Genomic DNA, 20,384 nt, shown 5'->3' on the forward strand with positions numbered 1-20,384 from the left:
CTATTTTGGGGCTTAATACAGTTAAAATCGTTGGCTGGGGTTTATAAAGGTGGTAAAGTGTCTTATTTTTCATGTAAGCCGTTGTCTTGCTTTAAGACAAATTAAAAGAGGGAGCATGTCACTAAGCTTGTGAAAGTCAATGGATCCGTGTAGCATGCTACAATGCTACACGGATCCATTGACTTTCACTAGCTTAGCGACATATTCCCTCTTTTAACTTGTATTACAGCAAGACAACGCTTAACATGAAAAATAAGACACTTTACCACCTTTATAAACCCCAGCCAACGATATTCTTTTTTTTTTTTGTCATTGTTTTTTTATTTAGGCACAAGAATATGTTAGTTGCATTACACATATCAGTCTTCCACTGAAGGCCTAAAGTTTTATACAGTTTTTACACATAATGTAAAATAAAAAAGAGAAAATTAAAAGAACATGAACATGGGGAGCTTACATTTTACATAGCATTTCAATCGTTACTTTGTATATACAATTTTAGTATATTGAAATAAAAAATCAAAAAGAAAAGACAGAGGGTAAAATAATTTAGCTAACAAAAGTCCTCTCTTATGTGTGAAATATATTCAGTCCACTTGATCCAAATTCCAGAGAATTTTTCAATTTGGATTCTTAATGAGTATGTCATTTTTTCCATCACGTACATGTCGTGGATAACGTCTAGCCAATCATTTAATTGAGGAGGATCTGGTTTCAACCATCTCCTAGTAATAGCCTTTTTACTTGCAGTTAAAAGCATTAGTAGTAGTCTTTTATCATTGTGATTCCAGTCCTCCAGGTCCATACTTCCTAAAAACATTGTGTCGAACCGGAACGGGATATTGACCTGAAAAACAGCTTCCAGGTGTGTGTGTATTTCTTGCCAGTATGTTGCCAAGACAGGACATTCCCAAAAGACATGGTAATGGTTGGCCTCAATGAGGCCACAAGCTCTCCAGCATCTAATACCAGGCCTTTGTTTACGCTGTTGCAAGGGAGTAATAAAGAATCTTGACAGATTTTTCCAACTAAATTCTCGCCAAGAATTAGAACATGTGGTCTGCCATTGCAGGAAACAAAGACTTTCCCAGTTCTCAGCTGTAAGTTGAATCCCACTTTCCTTTCCCATTTTTCTTTAATATAAAGTGAATCATCTAACTTGGCTCTGCGGAGGGCACTATACACCCTAGAAACAACTTTGAAACAAATTTGTAAGATAGACGCTTTCTCAAACACTTCTAACACCTCCTTTCCTACCGCCTCTTGAGTTATTGCTATATTTTGATTGTAGTGGTGTCTGACTTGGAGGTATCTATAAAAGTCTTGCCGTTGCAGACCATGGTCATTCTGCATTGCCTCAAAGCTTTTAAAATTCCCTCTCACTGCAAAGGTGGTATATGTTGTTAACCCCTTTTCATTCCACATTTGGAATCTGGCGTCCAATTTTGCTGGAGGAAAGTCTGTGTCAAATGCGCACCATTTCAGCTTTCTGAGTGGCTTTTCAATATCACAGGATTTTATTATCCTCTGCCAAACCTTCAGGCCTGCATTTATCCAGGGGTTGTTTAGATTTAGCACATTCTTTTGTAATTCACTATCTGCAATAATAGCCGCAAGGGGAATTTCACCAGATATATCATTTTCAATATCCTTCCACCTAGCAACATAATTGGAGCTGGACCAGCACACCAAGGGTCTCAACTGGGCTGCGTAGTAGTAGTCACGCAAGCAGGGAAGGTTTAGGCCTCCTTTTCCCTTATTTAACTGCAATGTTTTATATCTAGTCCTAGGTTTTTTGCCTTGCCGCAGGAACCTTGAGATAAGTTTATCCCATTCAATAAACTGATGGGTAGGCACCTCTACTGGAAGTGCTTGAAAAAGGTACAATAATCTCGGGAGTATGTTCATTCTGATAGATTCAACTTTAGAATGTAAACTTAGGAAAGGGATAAGTGTCCATCTTTGCAAGTCCGCTCTAATATTGATGTTTAAAGGAGTGTAATTTAAATCAACCAATTTTCTAATGTCCTTAGGGATATTAACTCCCAAATATTTTATGTAATCCGCGTCCCATCTCAGGTTATACTTCCTTGATATATGGTCGGGTGGGGTGTAGTTGCATGAGAGGACTTGAGTTTTCTGCACATTCAGTTTATATCCTGAAAATGTCCCATATCTGTGTAATGTATCCATCAATTTGGGGAATGTTAATGTGGGTTGCGTTAGATAAATTAAGACGTCGTCTGCGAATAGCGCAAGCTTATGTTCGTCAGCATTCATTCTTATCCCTTTAATATTACCATTTTGCCTAATCCACTGGCTCAGTGGTTCAATAAACAGGGCAAAGAGGAGGGGGGAGGCAGGGCATCCTTGTCTTGTCCCTCGTTCCAGAGTAATAGATCTAGATAGAGCGCCATTTACTTTAATTCTTGCAGTGGGACAATCATTAAGGGCTTGGAATATTGCTATGATGGATTTGTGAAAACCAAATCTTGCTAGCACCCTATATAGGAAGGATAAACGCACGGAATCGAACGCTTTCTCTGCGTCCAAACTTACGAGTAGTGCTTCTGTATTCTGTTGAGTAATATGGCTAACAATATGTAATGTGCGTCTCAAGTTGTCGTGTGTCTGTCTCTGTTTGATAAAACCTGTCTGGTCTGTATGGATAAGTCTGGGTAAAATCTTGTCTATCCTATGTGTCAATATTGAAGTGAACAATTTATAATCTACATTAAGGATACTAATGGGGCGATAACTGCCACATTCAAGTTTATCTTTTCCCTCCTTAGGAATCAGGGAAATTATCGCTTCTCTCCAGGAGGGTGGTATTTTCTTTTCTTGTAGGATCCAATTATAAGTTCTCAATAATATTGGGGCTAGTTGCTCGCGTAGCGCTTTATACCATTCAGCAGTGAATCCATCTGTGCCTGGTGTTTTACCAGCCTTCAATCTGGAAATAGCAGAATTCAGTTCTTCAATTGTTATTTCTGATATTAAAGTTTTGTTTTCTTCCTCTGATACTGAGGGTAGGTGCAATGAAGCAAGAAATGAGTCCGTTTCTGAAGCATTATCAATTTGCGGTTGAGAGTAGAGAGTCCTATAATAATTTTCAAAATGTTCTTGAATGTTCTTCAATCCGTGATCTATTGTTCCTAACTCTGCATGTCTTATCTTGTGTATAGAATTATCTGCCTGCTGCTTCCTTAGTTTATATGCTAAAAGTTTTGCGGCCTTCCCCCCTACCTCATAGTATCGCTGTTTAAGAAATGTCAACTTGTTTTGTGTGTCTAATGTACTTATATCTTGTATCTGTTTTCTTAGTTTATCAATTTCTTGTTTAGTCTGAGCGTCTGAAGTATGACTATGGGCTCTTAATAACTGTTTTAGTTCACTTTCCAAGTCTTGTAACTTTTGTGTTCTGAGTTTTTTCATATGTGATGTAATAGAGATAATTTTGCCTCTCATGACTGCCTTCAGCGTATCCCAGAGAATATTTGGCGTAACTTCCCCATTATCATTGATTTCTAAATAGGTGTTAATCTCCGTCTTTAGACTTTCTTTTATGCCCACATTGTTCAAAATGGATGAATTTAGTCTCCACAGTGTTTCTCTTCGTTCTCCGTTGAGGTTTAAAGTCAAATATATAGGGCTATGGTCAGACAGAGTCATAGAGCCAATGCTACATTGTTCTACCATGTGCAAGTCCCTACTAAAAGTAAGAAAATAATCAATTCTGGTGTAGACTGCATGTGGTGTGGAGTAGTATGAGTAGTCACGCCTGGTGGGGAAAAGCTCTCTCCAAACATCCACTATCCCCATTTCCTTCATTAATGCATTCATTTTCTTACTTATAAGAGTTGAGTCTGAATTGCCCCGTGATACATCTAATTTAGGAATTAAATGCACATTGAGATCCCCTCCATAGATAACCGGTCCCTGTGATTTTGTAGCCATTAAATCAATTATTTTCCTATAGAATTCCCAATTGCTGCCTAGGGGGGGAGTATACATTTAGTAGAGTAATAAGTGTTCCCTCCAGTTTTCCTATTGTCATGACAAACCTGCCCTCTGTATCTGAAATCCTTGATAAATGCTCATAATTCAGCCCCCCTGCCAATAATATTGCCACCCCCCTTCTACGTCCTGAGACGTGGGATGAGGAGTACACCTGTTTAAATCCCATTTTGTTTAACTTAGCATGTTCTGAAGCATTCAGATGAGTTTCTTGAAGGAAAGCTATCTGTACTCTATCTTTCTTCAATTGTGACAAAATTTTCCCCCTCTTAATAGGACTATGCATACCATTAACATTGTAAGAGGCTATTCGAATACTCTGCATTTAAGTTATATCCACTAGCATTTCTTCTGTAAAATTGTAAGACTTCCCCTTTACAGTTAAGAACGACTGTAAACAAACAAACAAAACAAAAACATTTGAAAAAATATCAATACAAAAATAATAATAGCAACTCAATATTCGGTCTTCCACAATATGGGTCTGTCTCCTGACCCTCCACCAGATGATAGTAGGTGGCTCGAAGGGTAAGCCCCCCTCTCCATACAGAGAAGGAGGGCCCTCGCGAATGGTAGAGCAAGAAGAGTCCAGTGTCCAAGGTTGACCCGGATAATCATTTTTAAATTCAACAGTCAATAAGCAGTCCCTTAATTAAGCGTCCTTGCATGTTTATCAGCATCATTGTCTATTAATCAAACATAACTCACCGGTTCAGCATGATGAATAAATAATCTTGTTACTCATCTGCGTTTGCGGGAGGGGATCCCCTCCTGAACACTTGTAGTTTCGCTCTGTATGTAGAGGTTCTGTCGGTCGCACGTCTTTTCTTCTGCCAGGACAGCTGCCGTAGTCGCCCCATCAGCGTCTCGGGTGGTTTGATAACCTCGACTGGGAAGCCCCTCTCGTGCATGTCACGCGTCGCCTCCTCGACGGTCTCGTAAGTCACGGGTCCATCTGTATACTTGACATGGAGCCTGGACGGGAACACCGTGTTGAATTTGATACCTCTGTCTTTCAAGATTCTCCTGGCCTCGGCATATTCTTTCCTCTTTTGGATTATGCGTGGCGGGTAGTCGTTGTCGGCATTCACTTTAGATCCTTGCCAGTCCAGCCCCTTCTTTTGCCATATATCGCGCAGAGTGGTATCTTTGACTCTGAAACTGGCAAACTTCACCACAATGGATCTCGGCTGAGCAGTAGGTGGGGGTTTAGTTCCAAGCGACCGGTGTGCCCTCTCGATACGGAAGTTTGTGGTGTCCGTAATGCCTAGATTGTCACCAAGCAATTTTTCGACAAACTCAATCATAGACGGGGAGTCATCCTCGGCTCCCTCTGGTATCCCGTAAAAGCGGATATTCTCTCGTCTGGAACGGCTCTCTTGATCTGTTATCTTAGCTTCCAAATTCTCTTGGAGTTTTATCACTTCTGCGACTATGTCCTCCATATTTTGAATTCTGTCCTCGGTTTTACTGATTCTTTCTTCTGCCTCATCTAGTCTGGTGTTCGTCTTGGTTATTTCTTCCTTTATGTCGTCTAGTTGCGTTTTATTGTCCCGGCGAAAATCTCGCAATTCTTGCAGAATCATGCTAGTGGTGTCCTCCTGTTGGTTAGCCTCAGCTCCAGCCATGCTATTTCGAGAGTTGTTAGTCCGATTTTGTAATGTTGCTGGACGTAGACCAGATTTCTCCTTATCTTTTTTTTGTTTGTTTGACATAATCGTCCTTTTCATGCAATGACGTATCTCTCAATTACAATTCTCATATTAAGGGTGCATATTTCAATTAGCCTATTTATCCGGGAGCTGGTTCCTCATGCTGCCATCTTGTCAGCGTCTCGGCCGGAAGTCAGCCAACGATTTTAACTGTATTAATCCCCAAAATAGTGGTATACCCCTTTAATACTTGATTGACACGGCTTTACATTCAGCATTTACTTGAATCCAAAGGGATTTGACATGGCAGTGGAACTGAAGGCTGACGAGAGCCTGGAGCAATGGAGAGAACACAACTATAGGTTGCCATTTCATTCAGATGGGATCGCTGGCATCCTAATCACTTTTTGCTGAAAAAGCTGAGCTATATTATGGTGACAGTAAGGTTGTAATTAGGGCTCATTTGGAAAATAGGCAATTGCCTCAATGTGACTACCCTAGTAAAGCAATTAGGGGAAAAAACATAGGCTCTGCATAGAAGGGTTGAAATAAGGAACGGTCTGAGTGCCCAGTGGATCCAATCTGTGATTGTTTACACTAATTAGTATGCTGCCTGTGGATGCATCTCAAGAGGACTACTGTATAGCTGCAGCTTGGGATCGTGTTAGGATGGGATGAGACGCACTCTGAAGACATCGTTAAATGAATGTGTGAAAGCATGCTGGGAAGAAAACCTTAGCGATCTAGCCAAGCATTCCCAAGGCATTGCTTGTTTCGGAAGTTTTTTAAAGAGCTCAGAAAATCCATAACCATAGCCTTGTAGCCTGAGGGGACTCACTCTGTCCTTAACTACACACAGTGTAATCTAAGGGCAAGGTAGATGGAGAAAGTTGGCTGAGGTCTTCACTCTTATTGTTTAAGCTCAATGCTGCAGGGAGAACTCAATAACAGCATCAGAGTTGGCCTTTGCCGGTGTATCTCTGCTGAAAACAGCTCATTAGAGGTTGAGGATAAAAACAGCACTCTGTTTCCTTTCAGTGCATTGGCTGCAAGGTCATCCGCATTGCCCGTGGTATCAACACAGTGTCTACAGATAATGCCAGATAATGAGGCTCTTAGCCAAGCTATGCTAGTACGTATGTATGCAGTGTATAAGCGAGAGCTTTGTGCAGGGGTAGCCAATTATTTTGAATTAAATGCTTCATTGGGTTTATTGGGTTATTGACCGAGAAGCCAGATTTCGCTGGTCACTTGCCTGTGTTTGCAACAAGAAATAATGTACGCTGACCATTAAGTACTGTATGTTGATAATTAATAGTTGGGTCATTTCACGTGAAATCAGACACTTTGGGACCCGACCATCATAGATTTCAATCATACTTGCTGTGCCTGTTTAGTAGCAAGGTAGCATCCCAGAGCTGCATTTGTGTGAATCTGACACCAATATTAAGGGAGAAACAGACCAGCAAAGGTTTACATATGAGGGTAGGACACTATACATTCAGCATTGATTATATCAGATGTCTGTGGTGTTATTTGAAAGCTCTTTTCTGGCTCTACAAATTACAGAAACAGCATGGAATACAACAACCCTCAGAATATGAATTATGATAAATTGAAAAATTAAAAATTGAATATCAAAAAAAGTTATGTTTTTAAATGGCCAGTTCCTTGTCTAAACGTAGCCTGCAATGTCATGAACAACCCCTGAAATGCTGGTGTTCGGTTCTTTATTATTCTTTATTAGAGATAATGGGATTGAGAAATATGGCATCATACAGATCACCTAGTAATAATATGGTGATACCATAGTAATATCACATGACCGCATGTCTATCGGAATATGTGAAGAATGGAGATGGTCCATGAGGATGCAGGAAGTTCAGTTTCACCTCTCCAGTGCTCGGCATACATTCCTCAACACATGCTAGCCACTAGTTGACATCATATACAGCTACAACATACCCTTTGATGCTTGAACGTTTAAAAAAAAACAACATTTACTGAGCTTATTCTTTCAACCCTGTCTTCTCTGAATGCTGAAAATGGTCTAGGTTCCACTATGTCCATTGACAATGGGCAGAAGCTGTGTAGTTTTTGAGTACCTGGAATAGGACCTGTCGAGGGTGCAGGGCCCACCCGGAAAATGCCCGTTATGCCAGAGGGCCAGTCCAGTCCTGTCCCTGACTGACACTATTCTATTACCACTTCATTACAACTCATTTCAACCTTTTAGTCCCATTATCTCTGAAATTAATTAGGAACCAAACAACCCATTTTCAGGTGTTGTTTATAACCTTACAGGCTGTGTTTAGACAAGAAACTGGCCATTTAAATATATACGTTTTTTTATATTCAATTTTTAATTTTTCAATGCATCATGATTCATGTTCTGAAGAATGTTGTATTCCATGCTGTTTGTGTACTTTGTAGAGCCAGAAAAGAGCTTTCAAACAACACCTCAGACATCTTTTTGTGACTTACACTGACAGTGCAGTTCTGGGGTGCTATCTTGCTACTAAACAGGCACAGCAAGTATGATTGAAATCCGGGTCGGTCGAGTCCCAAAGTGTCTGATTTCATGTGAAATGACCCAGTTATCAGTTATGCATGTTGGCTATTTTATTCCTGTACGTTGTAATGGAATGTATTTAGATAAATATAGGAGCCTACTCTGTATGAACTTGGGTAGAAATATAACAAATCTGGGATGTTTGGGCATTTATTAAGATAGGACAGTGAAAGAGGGTGACAGAAAACGAGTGGGAGAGACACAGGAAAGGATCGGGAAATGACCTCAGGTCAGAAACTGAACCCAGGTCCCTGGTCTAATGGTACAGTGCTTTAGCCCAGTGTTTCCCAACCAGGGGTACCACAAGGGGTACGCGAGCACACCGCAGGGGGTACTTGGAAAAATGTTATTATTGTAACAAATGTATGGAGCAGTCACATCAGGACAGAGAAAGCGATATAGAACATGAATTAGGGGGTACTCAGGGCACAACTAAGATGCTTAGGGGGTACGCAAGACAAAAAAGGTTGGGAAACACTGCTTTAGCCCACTGAGCCAAAGCGACCCCCAGTAGTACGGTAATTTTAAGAACATTGGGTAAGGACGTCTAAGGTAAGGTAAGGACATTTGAAAGTTGTTTTTCTTGTAAAGGCTCTATGGAGCAGCTTGAATTACCCAGCGGGCCCCATGTGACCCTCAGGCCTGAGTTTGTTCACCCCTATTGTAGTCTGACAGGATGGAATAAGGCATTTTCAACTCCAGCCTGTGGACCCCATTAAGCCATGTGTTGGCCTTATAACATGAGACATGTTCTTGCTAAGCAAAAAAAAAGTGTCAATAAGAAGAACAAAATGGAGGGGAAGGGGAGGGCAAGTTTGTCAGCAAGCACCATTGTACTGTGTACTGTGCACCTCTGCACTTCACTATGTAAAAATGCATTACACAAATTGAAATTGAAAATCTGTTTCACCTTTCTGTCACACCTGAATGTGAAATTGTAACTAAAACATACACACATACTCTTATTCACGTGCATGCTTGCAGTCTCTCAAGTCCACTGTGTTTGTGGGTTGGCCAGAGGCAAAATAAATCACGCTACAGTACATTGAATGCATGTGAATACTGGCCTTTTGGCGATTAGTTCAGCGTGCCGAACGGTATTATTTTCTGGGGTCAAAAGGTCATGATGCCAAAGACCATGCGTCCAGAGATGTTTTCACACATACACTCCAGCCACATTGGAGGTGATGCCTGCTACACATAAGCCAAAGACACACTTTACTGTACCAATATGCAAGCAGAAACCAAGTACTATGTATGTGCATGGTCAACCTGCAATGAATATGCACACAAACAGCAGAAAGAATTTATGCTTTCATATGAGCTACCCACACGTCCATAGCAAAACACAACACAAGTCCACAGCCACATGTCTGACGTGTGACATGACTGTTTTTCTTGCAGTGAGGTGGAGCTGCAGGCAGAGGAGACGGAGATGCGGGAGGAGAGGAGTTCTGCAGGAAGAGGCCTGTTGGAGGAGGAGAAGGAGAAGCAGAAATTTGAGGAGAGGTCGGTCTCAGTGACTCAGCACAGCAGCAGCATCGCTGAGGAGGTGCGGAGACTGTTGAAGGAGCAAGGGGAGGCGCAGGGGGAGGAGACGAGTCCCCAGCCTGCCCGCGTCAGCCGGACCAAGGCCAAGAAACGGCAGGTGAGGAGGGAGGGAGAAAGAGAGGGGGAGATGGGGAGGTGAGTCGTACTTGGCAAATGCACAAGGAAAGAGGGAACAGCAGACAAGTAAAGGCCACTGCACATCAGCTCTGACAAAGTGCAGAGCGTTGCTCTGCCAACATTCAGTTACGTTGTTTTAAATACAACACCAAACACTGGTGCCGATCTCCAGCTGTTGATTACGATTGAGCTCTATTTTTGTACGAGCCACTCGTTAAAATTCATTGTTGAATCCATCTGCTGCTATGATTGTTGGAGCCATATGTTGCTCTCGCATAGCATCTGTGAAGATTTGTTATTCAAAACGAAAGAGATAAGGACTTCTAGCTCCTAAAAGAAACCCATTATCTTCTGTCTTGGCTGGTTTATATAGCGTCTTTTTGGGACACCAGCACCTGCTACCTCACTGGCCACAGTGGTGGTACTGTATGTTCCCACCAGTCCCCAGCATCAGCCAAGCGTTGGTTAAAAAAGAAAGAAAGAAAGAAAGAAAGAAGAACCATTTCCTGTTGAGTAGCAGGTGAATATTAGCCCATGTAGGCTATTTACTAAATGAGGACCCTGTTCTGGCCACTAATGAAATCTCATTTTCACCCTTGATGGCAACAGTACTCCCCACAGCCCAGCCAAAGATGGAGAGTGAGGAGCAGAGAGAACAGACATGATGAAGCAATTAGGCTGAGATTAGAGAGGCCTGGTTGAATGTGCTTTCGCTTGTAAAAGGGGAAAGATGGGAGATGGACATTTTCTCTTCTTTTTTCTTTGTTTTTTTATTTTTTATAAAAGGGCCATAGCGCATTAGCACATTGAATTGGCGGTCAGGGCTCTAAATTAACACCAGCCAACCGGCCAAATGCTAGTAAAATTTCAGTTTGGCTGGTAGGAAAGACCAACTTACAAGCCACTTTGACCCATTAGTGAGTGTGTCTTCGGCTAGTAAGATTAAGTTAACATCTACCAGTCATATTGACAAGTGATATAAAAACGTTAATTTAGGGCCCTGCTGGCAGTGTTTACAGAAGTTTGGTGTAGAATACCGGCGTTCCAAACCATTTTTTGAAACATGAAACATGGTATGGCTTGTTTGAAAGATGAGACTTAAAAATCTTAGTGAGTGAACACTGTGTGTCTCCAGGTGCCTCCATTGCCGACATAAACTAAGGTAAACCAAGCAGGTATCCACCAAAATCAACATCAATCTGACATATTGAGGCTTTTGTGAAATATGCACTGTTTTACCCTGTCACACTTTTGATACTTTCATATCTGGTTCAAAGAATTCGTGTCGTATTGTCGTTGTGTTTTAATTTTCATAAAACTGCCAAGAGGCTCATGGATTCTAAAAAAAAAAAAAAAAAAAAACCCACAAATGTACAGTATTGCAGTATTTTACATTTCGTCCAGCGGCTACGAAAGTGTACCTGTTGCACCTTCCTCCTCTCACACTTTTTTCCATTTCTGCTTCCCTTTCCCTTCACAACTGATCGTATGTTACGGAGCTAACCCTTCCATGAGACTGCCACCTCCACACCTGGTGCAGGTCTTATTCTTCTTCTTCTTGTTTGTTTTATGGCGGTTGACAATCTATGAAGCATTACCGCCACGCTCTGGAAACTGACACACGCAATTGGACACAATGCGGAAATGGAAATCAACAAACGTCAAATGCAGCGTTATCAAAATTGTTGTTGGGTTGGCGCAGAGCCACTGGTTGCAATTAAAATGCCTAGATGGTAATACGAGCTTTTGACTTTTATCTATGTCAGTTATATTCATCATAGAGTTCCTAAAATCACACATAATATGTATTGAAGTATCCAGTTTTGAAATGAAAAACAACGTAAAAACACATTTTTACCATTTGGGAGTCAATGTATGGGAGTGAAAACGTACCTGCATTTGATTCAATATGTTAACTTTCAGCACATCCACAAAACAAAACTTAAGGTTTTCTTTAGCTGCTGAGTGTAATGGAATACTGTTCTTTGTTTGTTCATTCATTATTTGGCTGCCAAAACCTTGGAAACGTCAAAATCATTTATTTTAGTTTTAGTTTGTTCTACTTTGCATGCAGGAAGAGCTTTGAAACACTAACAGCTGCACATTATTGGACAAAATTGTCAAGCATTACAAGATAGAGATAATTATGTGTGATCTAGGCTACATTGTGTTAAAGAGCCACCACCAGGAGACTAAAAAGCCATTCTGTATTCTCATTACTTTCTGATATTTGAATACCCTGTGTCTACACTAGATGTACAACAAAGTGTTGACAAGGGCTACATTTATGGAACATTTAATTTGGAATTAACTCACTTTAATTCGGAATAAAGGTTAATTCCGCTTTGAAAACGTGATGTGCGGTAAACACCTTAAAGCGATGGTTCGGAGTAGAATCACCCTAATGCCATTTGAACCGTGACACCCATCCACCTTTACACCCGAAGTGTTTTCTGCCGCAGGCTTACATCAACAGAGTTGCCGTGTTATTCGATGTTTATTCCGGATAGCTTGACTCAAGCGCATATGGATACTGGGCACCGTCTCCAAACTTTCCCCACAAAAATAACATATCATGACACCAAACTTCTACAGTATAACAAATGTGGTTTGTACTCACAAAAAGATGAACATTGTACATAGTCCAGGAGTTTATTACTAACAACACACGAGACGATTAGCTTTTCTGCTGCTAAACATCCGTCGACGTCACTTCCTCCAGCTGGGACTTTGTTGATGGAAACAAATACACGTGAGTCCGGAAGGCGGAAAACTCAAAAAGACAGCTTGCGCTACAACTAGAAATTAACCACTTCGGATTTAAATTTTACCACGTTTACGATGCCACACTCGTGCATATATCCTGGCTGTGGACTAAAACACAAACCTTACAATAAGTGGACAGTCCCAGCTGGAGGAAGTGACGTCGACGGATGTTTAGCAGCAGAAAAGCTAATCGTCTCGTGTGTTGTTACTAATAAACTCCTGGACTATGTACAAAGTTTCAAATTCATCTTTTTGTGAGTACAAACCACATTTGTTATACTGTAGAAGTTTGGTGTCATGACATGTTATTTTTGTGGGGAAAGTTTGGAGACGGTGCCCAGTATCCATATGCGCTTGAGTCAAGCTATCCGGAATAAACATCGAATAACACGGCAACTCTGTTGATGTAAGCCTGCGGCAGAAAACACTTCGGGTGTAAAGGTGGATGGGTGTCACGGTTCAAATGGCATTAGGGTGATTCTACTCCGAACCATCGCTTTAATTTGGAATTAAACGGTTAGGGTTTAATTCGGAATTATTAATTCGGAATTAAAAACATCGTGTAGACGTAGGGATAGTCAACAGTTCTTCTCCCCTTACCCTTGCTCCCCTTGTGCTACTGTGAAGAGGAGTTATTGTATGGAGGCCGCATTGCAGTGAGCAAGAGAAGATTCCTCTGGAGACTCGAGTCTCTTGTTACCAGTCAGTGGAAAGAGTCTGTGAGGATTGAGGACAGGGGAGAAGCCATTAGCTGCATAAAAAGATGGATTGCATTGCAGGCAGTGGGTGAGTGCAGTAGGTTGTGTAGGGGCATATGGATCATTGCTCTTAATATGAAGTAGCTGTCTTGCACATAGACACATGCACACACACGGACGCATGCACATTCACACGCAGACGCGCGCACACGCACACACTCACACACACACTCACACGCACACACACACACACACACACACACACACACACACACACACACACACACACACACACACACACACACACACACACACACACACACATACAAATACACACAAACACTGCCAAACAGCATCCTTCTCTCTCCCCTGTTGCCTCTTGAGTCCTTGGGTCCTTCAGTTTCTTGGTAGTGTGGAGTGTCACCAACAAGCAAAGCAGGGGTGAATTTCTCAAAACCAAAGTTGCTTACTACATTAGCTACTTTTTTTGTTTTCAATGCATTTTCCCATTGGCAACTACCGAAGTTGCTAACAGGCTAACAACTTCTCTTTTGAGAAACTCACCCCAGACTTGTTAAGAAGTATGTGAGATGGGAACAAGGGGTGAGTGTTGGTATTGTCTAAGAGGCTTTGAGTACTTGATTACTGTAACAATGATTAAAGAGAGGATAGAGACTGCACAGATGATTAAATATAATAAGTGTAGCAGCCAGTTTATTTGAATACATTTTTTTTTTTACGTTATTAGACCCAACAAAGACCACTGCACTTTTACAATTTGACCGTGACAGAATTGTTGAGAAAATTATTTTACATCTCTCACAATAAGTCTTTTAGTTTTCTATTGTATGCATGTACGGTATGTTATATACACTATGCGTCTCTATTTGTATAGAAAGCATTCTATGTTGGAAACTGACCGCAATAGCTGGCCAGGTCTCATTAACTGACAAGACGCTTCCATTGTGAACTGAAATTGAATTTGCTGATGTGATTTTGACCTGACCTTGACAAAAGACGCCAGCCATACAAAGCAAGGTTAAAGGTAATGGGATGCTGTATGCCAAGCAATCTATATTCCAAATCTGCTGCTTATAGCCTATCTCAATTATGAATATTGCATGCAGACCATCATGCAGGTGAGTGAGTGTTTCCTTCCCCCACTCATACCAGACGTGAAAGAGTAATAAGATATGAAGCTAGAAGGATGGACACACACGCAGACACACATGCAGACACACACACACACACACACGCACACACCCTTGTGCATGTTTGACCACTCTGGGGTGAATTCTTATTGCATGAAGAAGTCTAATTTGCAGGCAGTGGAGTATGTGGCAGAGGAGTGCGTGTATGTGTGGGTGTACATGAATGATGTCCACCTCTAGGGGTCAAACGTGATAGGTTTAATGAGGTCTGCTTTGTTTAAAGCAATAAGAAAGTGACCTCATCTGCCAGTACTATCACACTGCTTTAAATGACGTCCGTGTCTCAGTTCCTCCTTTTAGGTCCTCTCCGCAGGCTCTGCTGTGTGATGTAGTCAGCCAGAACATGTGAGGAAGCTATACCAGAGATTCTTTAAGTATGTAGAGATATGCCATTACTTTGGTAACAACAGTCACATGATAGAGGCTCTGCATGAAAGGGATGAGGCAGAGTATATAGAGATATGCCAATGTAATAGGTTGCTATGGGCACCAAACATGACCAGGTTCCGGTCTGCCTAAAGGGGCGTGTCATAATACTCCTAGCATTGAATAGAACAGTCCTTGGGTCTGCCTAGGAAAATTAGCAGATAAGTCACTTCAAAACACTTCAAATACGCAGATCGGGTGTCATACTTAATCACTGAATCACTCTCACCTCTCCAGAAAATCAACTTTGGCCTTAGGTGTATGTTTAGGGTCATTGTAATCATGGAAAGCAACACAATGAAAAACAATGAAGATCAATGAGAGATGGTGACATATTCGCTATTCGTAGAGCAATACATGTTTAACTTCATGATTTAATCAATGATAAAAGCCCTCAAACACCTGCAGCATGCATGCAGCTCCTCATAAGAGCTGTATCCGTACCATGTTTCACTTTAGGCACCATTTCTCTTTTTTCATATTCTTCATCTCCAACACCATACAGTTTTGATGCTATCAGTTCTAAAATGGTTGATCTTGGGATCTTGACTTCAGAGTATGAGTCCCATTAGCCTTCGTTTTTGTCAGAATTAGGCCTGACATACTCTTGGCTGGCTTTTTGAGACAGGACAGTGGGAGAGACTTCTTTGGTGTTAAAGGTGAAGAATTTGGAAAAAAAATACATGGTGTCTAAAGTCAGACATGGGAGGGATACAGCTCTAATGTGGAGCTGCATGCATGCTTCTAGTGTGTGAGGGCTTTTATCATTGATTACATCATGAAGTTACACATGTATAGCTCTACAAATAGCCAATATGTCACCATCTCTCATTGAACTCCATTGATTTTCATTGTGTTACTTTCCATGATTACAATGACCCTAAACATACACATAAGGCCAAAGTTGATTTTCTGGAGAGGTGTGAGTGAATCAGTGATTAAGTATGACACCAAATCTGCGTATTTTGAAGTGTTTTGAAGTGACTTATCTGCTCATTTTCACATTATGTTCGATAGGCGACAAAACTTTTGTCTTGTGAAAATCTGCCCTGTCTGTGTTCATTAAAGGGTCAATCTTTCTTTGGTGCATGAAATTTATTTTTGTACATACATTTTCATTCGGGAGGGTTGTAGCTTTCATATGAGTGACTTCTGAAGCCAAGTGATTAATTGAAAGTCAGGTTATTAGCTGTTATTCCAAACAGATGGATAGGCGACAACTCTTTTGGAGACGGGTGTACTCTCTTGAGTGCTGAAGAGAATAATTCTTACTCTTAGGATGTCTCTGCACTAAAAGGCTGTGTAATGTATTGTACTGTGGCCAAAGGCAATGCAATTTAACATATTCACTGAAGCCTGCTGCGTTTTAAGAACTGTGTAATGTTTGCCAAAAGGGACATCTCTCTGGACTCCTGGGTGTGTAATTTTTCTTAAAATGTGGGTAATTCTGGCTCAGTAGACCGTTCTGTAGGGCTTGCAGCAGACTGCAGCAGTGATATGCTGAGCGATAATGTCTGACTAAGGATTTCCAACAGTGTATCTACAGCAGTAATATGCTAAGGTATACTCTGCCTCAGGCAGTGAGATTTTATCCACCCCAATGGCATGATACACGCTCAGTGCAAGACAGACCGTTTACTCATATAGATAGATCTCTGGTCTCTTTTACAGCCTGAGGGGCCAACAAGGAGAGTGCCTGTAAAATCCACGCCTTTAGCTCTATTTTGTCTGAGATGAGATGATTGTTGCGCTCTCTTGTAAAGCTATAAACGAGATCAATGGTTCTTAGCTGTTGTTTGCCATTGGCTAGTGCCTGATATTGGGCTTTTTGCCATCATGTATTAAACTAAAGGGTCAGACTGCAAGCTGTTGAAAGGTGCATGCCGATGGGACAAAAGGGACAAAAGATGGAAATTAGCCTCTTGGCTACAATCTTGTATTTTTAGCATTTTTGTTTAAATGCTGGCAATATATGCTGTCCCTTTCTTAAATAAATAAACTTGTAAACTTGATTGATTTACAACCTTTATACAATATGCTGTTTCTAGTATTCTGGTACAACGTTTCACAGGATCACTGCATAACGGTCTAAAAAGGACAGTTTGATTACTGATGAGTGTCTGTTACAGCTTGAGAAATACAGGGGCTTCCCTAAAGTGCTTTTTCCATGTAGAATTAGTTTATTTTTTGCCTGTCCTGACTTTTTTGACCCTCTCCTCGTCACTCATCCACAGCCTGCCTGGCGTCCAACCATCTTCGCCCCCACGTCCTCGTCCCTGCGCAAGGCCCAGACACCTCCGCCTCAACCCACTCCGGCCGACTCCAGACCGGCCCAGTCCCTTTCCCAGTCCCAGTCCCAGTGCACGGCGGGTCGGAGTGGACCGACGGCAAAGACCCCCTCCCCCCTGGCAAGGAGGAGGCAGCCCAACCAGGAGCACCCTCCCAGCCGCATACCCACCCTCGCACCACAGGACCACCAGCCCAGCAGGCGGCCCATCGTCTCGCAGACAGTCACCATCAGAGGTAAGGATGGGGGAAAATTGATTGGTCGCTTTTGTTAGTTATGAGGCCACTGTTGTTGGGAATTTGTGATTGAAATCCTTATAGAGGGAGACAATGTACATGTACTGTATGTCGTCAGAGAGAGTAGAGAGTAGGGCTGGGTAAAATAATCTATTTAATCGATAATCGATCAATTTCATTTAAAATTCACATAATCGATTCACAGGGCACAAAATCGATTTTTTTGCTTCTTTTTCTTTTTGTTCTTTTTGTTTAATTTAGGTATATAGAAAATACCCAGTAGGTATTAGTCAATTAGGCCTAGGCCTACTTATTACAAATTAGCAATCTGTTAACACTGTCAAGCCACAGCCCTTTGACATTTTATATAAAAATAGGCAACAGCATCTTTTGGGGGAAATCCTGGCACCAAGAAGGGAACGGATTGAATCAATTCGGAATGAATCGAATCGAATTGAATCGTGATTAATCGATTCAAAGCCCTAAGAATCGAAATCGAATCGATACAGGAACATGGCTGCGATACCCAGCCCTAGTAGGGAGATATATATACTTAAAGAATCTCTGATGTCGTCATGTGTCACATTTCTGTAGTATGTGAGGGATAATGGCTGACTGGTGACCTGTTTGATGGCAATAATGGCAAGGTGCAGGCTTTAGAACTGTGTTCAATTGAAAAGCTTTCTACTTCACAGAACATGAACTGTGGGCATGTATCTAATGGACTTCTTTTGTGTGTGTGTGTGTGTGTGTGTGTGTGTGTGTGTGTGTGTGTGTGTGTGTGTGTGTGTGTGTGTGTGTGTGTGTGTGTGTGTGTGTGTGTGTGTGTGTGTGACGTGCTGTATGTAGCCGCGGAATCTGAGGCGAGCCTGCGTGTGAGTAGTGATGTGATGGCGTCTGTGCAGTCGTTTGCTGCCTTCCTACAGCAGCAGATGGAGGAGAGCATCAACAGCTGCAACCAGGGAGGAAGCCTCAACACAGACACGCCACACACACCCTCTAAAGGCCCCAAACAGGTACACACACACTCACTCACTCACTCACACACTCACACACTCACACACTCACACACACACACACACACACACACACACACACACACACACACACACACACACACACACACACACACACACACACACACACACACACACACACACACTCTCTCACTCTCTAATGGTCCCAAACAGGTACACACACACACACACACAGGTCCAGAGGTAAATACAAACCCCAACTCCGATGAAGTTGGGACGTTTGGTAAACAGTGAATAAAATCAAAATGCTATCATTTTCAAAACATTCAATCTATTCATTAGATGGAGAATAGTGAAAAGACAACATATTAAGTGTTAAAACCGAGAAAAAATATTGTTTTGGGGGACATATGTACTCATTTCTAATTTGATAAATCCAACACGTCTCAAAAGAGTTGGGACGGGGATCAGTGAAATTTAGTAAACATCCAAATAAGATAAAACAACAAAGAAGAACATTTCAAAATGAATTGTACTGACGGACAATATAGGTGTTCAGGTATAAGATCATCACAGAGAGGCTGAGTCACTCAGAATTAAAGATGCAATGGGAATAATTACCATAGTTATTACATACATTTTTGAATTCCTTTTGATTTACCACGATTGAGTGTATGTAAGACATATTTTTGTTAATAAAATCATTGTATAGGTTCATGACATCATGAAATATATATTGGCTGTAGTCTCACTCTAATTCCTGGAGTGCTAGAGCTATTGAAAATTGACCATATTAAGAATGCTTAATGCATGAAAATGATACAGGGGTTTAACATTCTCCTAAGCACCTGAGCTCACTTGAAATAGACCCAGAAGACATGGGAAACTGTCCTTTGCTTACAGAAGTCAGCAGAAGTTGTAGAAGTCCTTTCTTTTTGACAATAATAGAGCATTGCACATCCTGTGCTACAGTGAAAATGGACCATCCAACTTGTGTTAGTGCTAGCTTCAAAAGTCAGCCTCCATGATGGCATGCGGATGCAGTAGTGCATTGGTTAAGATGTTCTCACTCATCTGTAGAGTTAAATACAGTGCTGAATGGTATAAATGGGTTTTAAACGGCATGAAAAGCCACTCATACATTATATTTTGAAGGGAGATCTTCGATTACTGCCACATAGTAAGGTCAAATTGCATTCTCTACTATGTTTTAACAGTTTGGCTCCATCATAAGGACCAGCAGGTGATAAAATGGTGGGTTTTTGGTCAAGACCTGTCACACTGTAAGCACTACAGAAAGGAAAACATTGCAAAACATGACAAGGAATACACCCACCATTTAAGCTGGTGAAATCATGTCCAAGATAGGAATTAACACTGTTTTTTTATATAAAATCATCTCATCGGTTAATGTATTTAACTGTTAAGTGTTGTCTTTTGTTTTGTTTTTAGTCTTCCTCGACATTTGCTGCCATTTATTGTCCCCGTCCCAACTCTTTTGAGACGTGTTGGATTTATCAAATTAGAAATGAGTACATATGTCCCCCAAAACAATATTTTTTCTCGGTTTTAACACTTAATATGTTGTCTTTTCACTATTCTCCATCTAATGAATAGATTGAATGTTTTGAAAATGATAGCATTTTGATTTTATTCACAGTTTACCAAACGTCCCAACTTCATCGGAGTTGGGGTTTGTAATACATTCCATATATTCCAACAGTGTGTGAAAGGTAGGTCAACACAAGAATTTTCATGAGTTCTTTTTTTTGCCTCATTGCATCCCTAAAGTGGATTTATATTGGGCCTGAGTGAAGTGATTGATTCGGAGAACAGACCCACTGGTGCATCTCCTTTTGCTCCTCTGCTCCCAA

General features: G+C 41.3%; 1 protein-coding gene across 2 annotated transcripts in view; it reads left to right on the forward strand.

The window, feature by feature from the left end:
* Nucleotides 1-20,384, forward strand: part of cep162 (centrosomal protein 162) — a 113,732-nt gene that overhangs the window by 26,563 nt on the left and 66,785 nt on the right. For both annotated transcript variants that reach the window (XM_063199016.1, XM_063199017.1), the window contains exons 12-14: nucleotides 9,646-9,889; nucleotides 17,245-17,533; nucleotides 18,383-18,549. In XM_063199016.1, the coding sequence (XP_063055086.1) occupies nucleotides 9,646-9,889; nucleotides 17,245-17,533; nucleotides 18,383-18,549 (700 nt within the window). The remainder of the gene's footprint in view (nucleotides 1-9,645; nucleotides 9,890-17,244; nucleotides 17,534-18,382; nucleotides 18,550-20,384) is intronic.

Source organism: Engraulis encrasicolus, chromosome 5, assembly GCF_034702125.1.
Source record: "Engraulis encrasicolus isolate BLACKSEA-1 chromosome 5, IST_EnEncr_1.0, whole genome shotgun sequence".
In the NCBI taxonomy this organism is placed as follows: domain Eukaryota; kingdom Metazoa; phylum Chordata; class Actinopteri; order Clupeiformes; family Engraulidae; genus Engraulis; species Engraulis encrasicolus.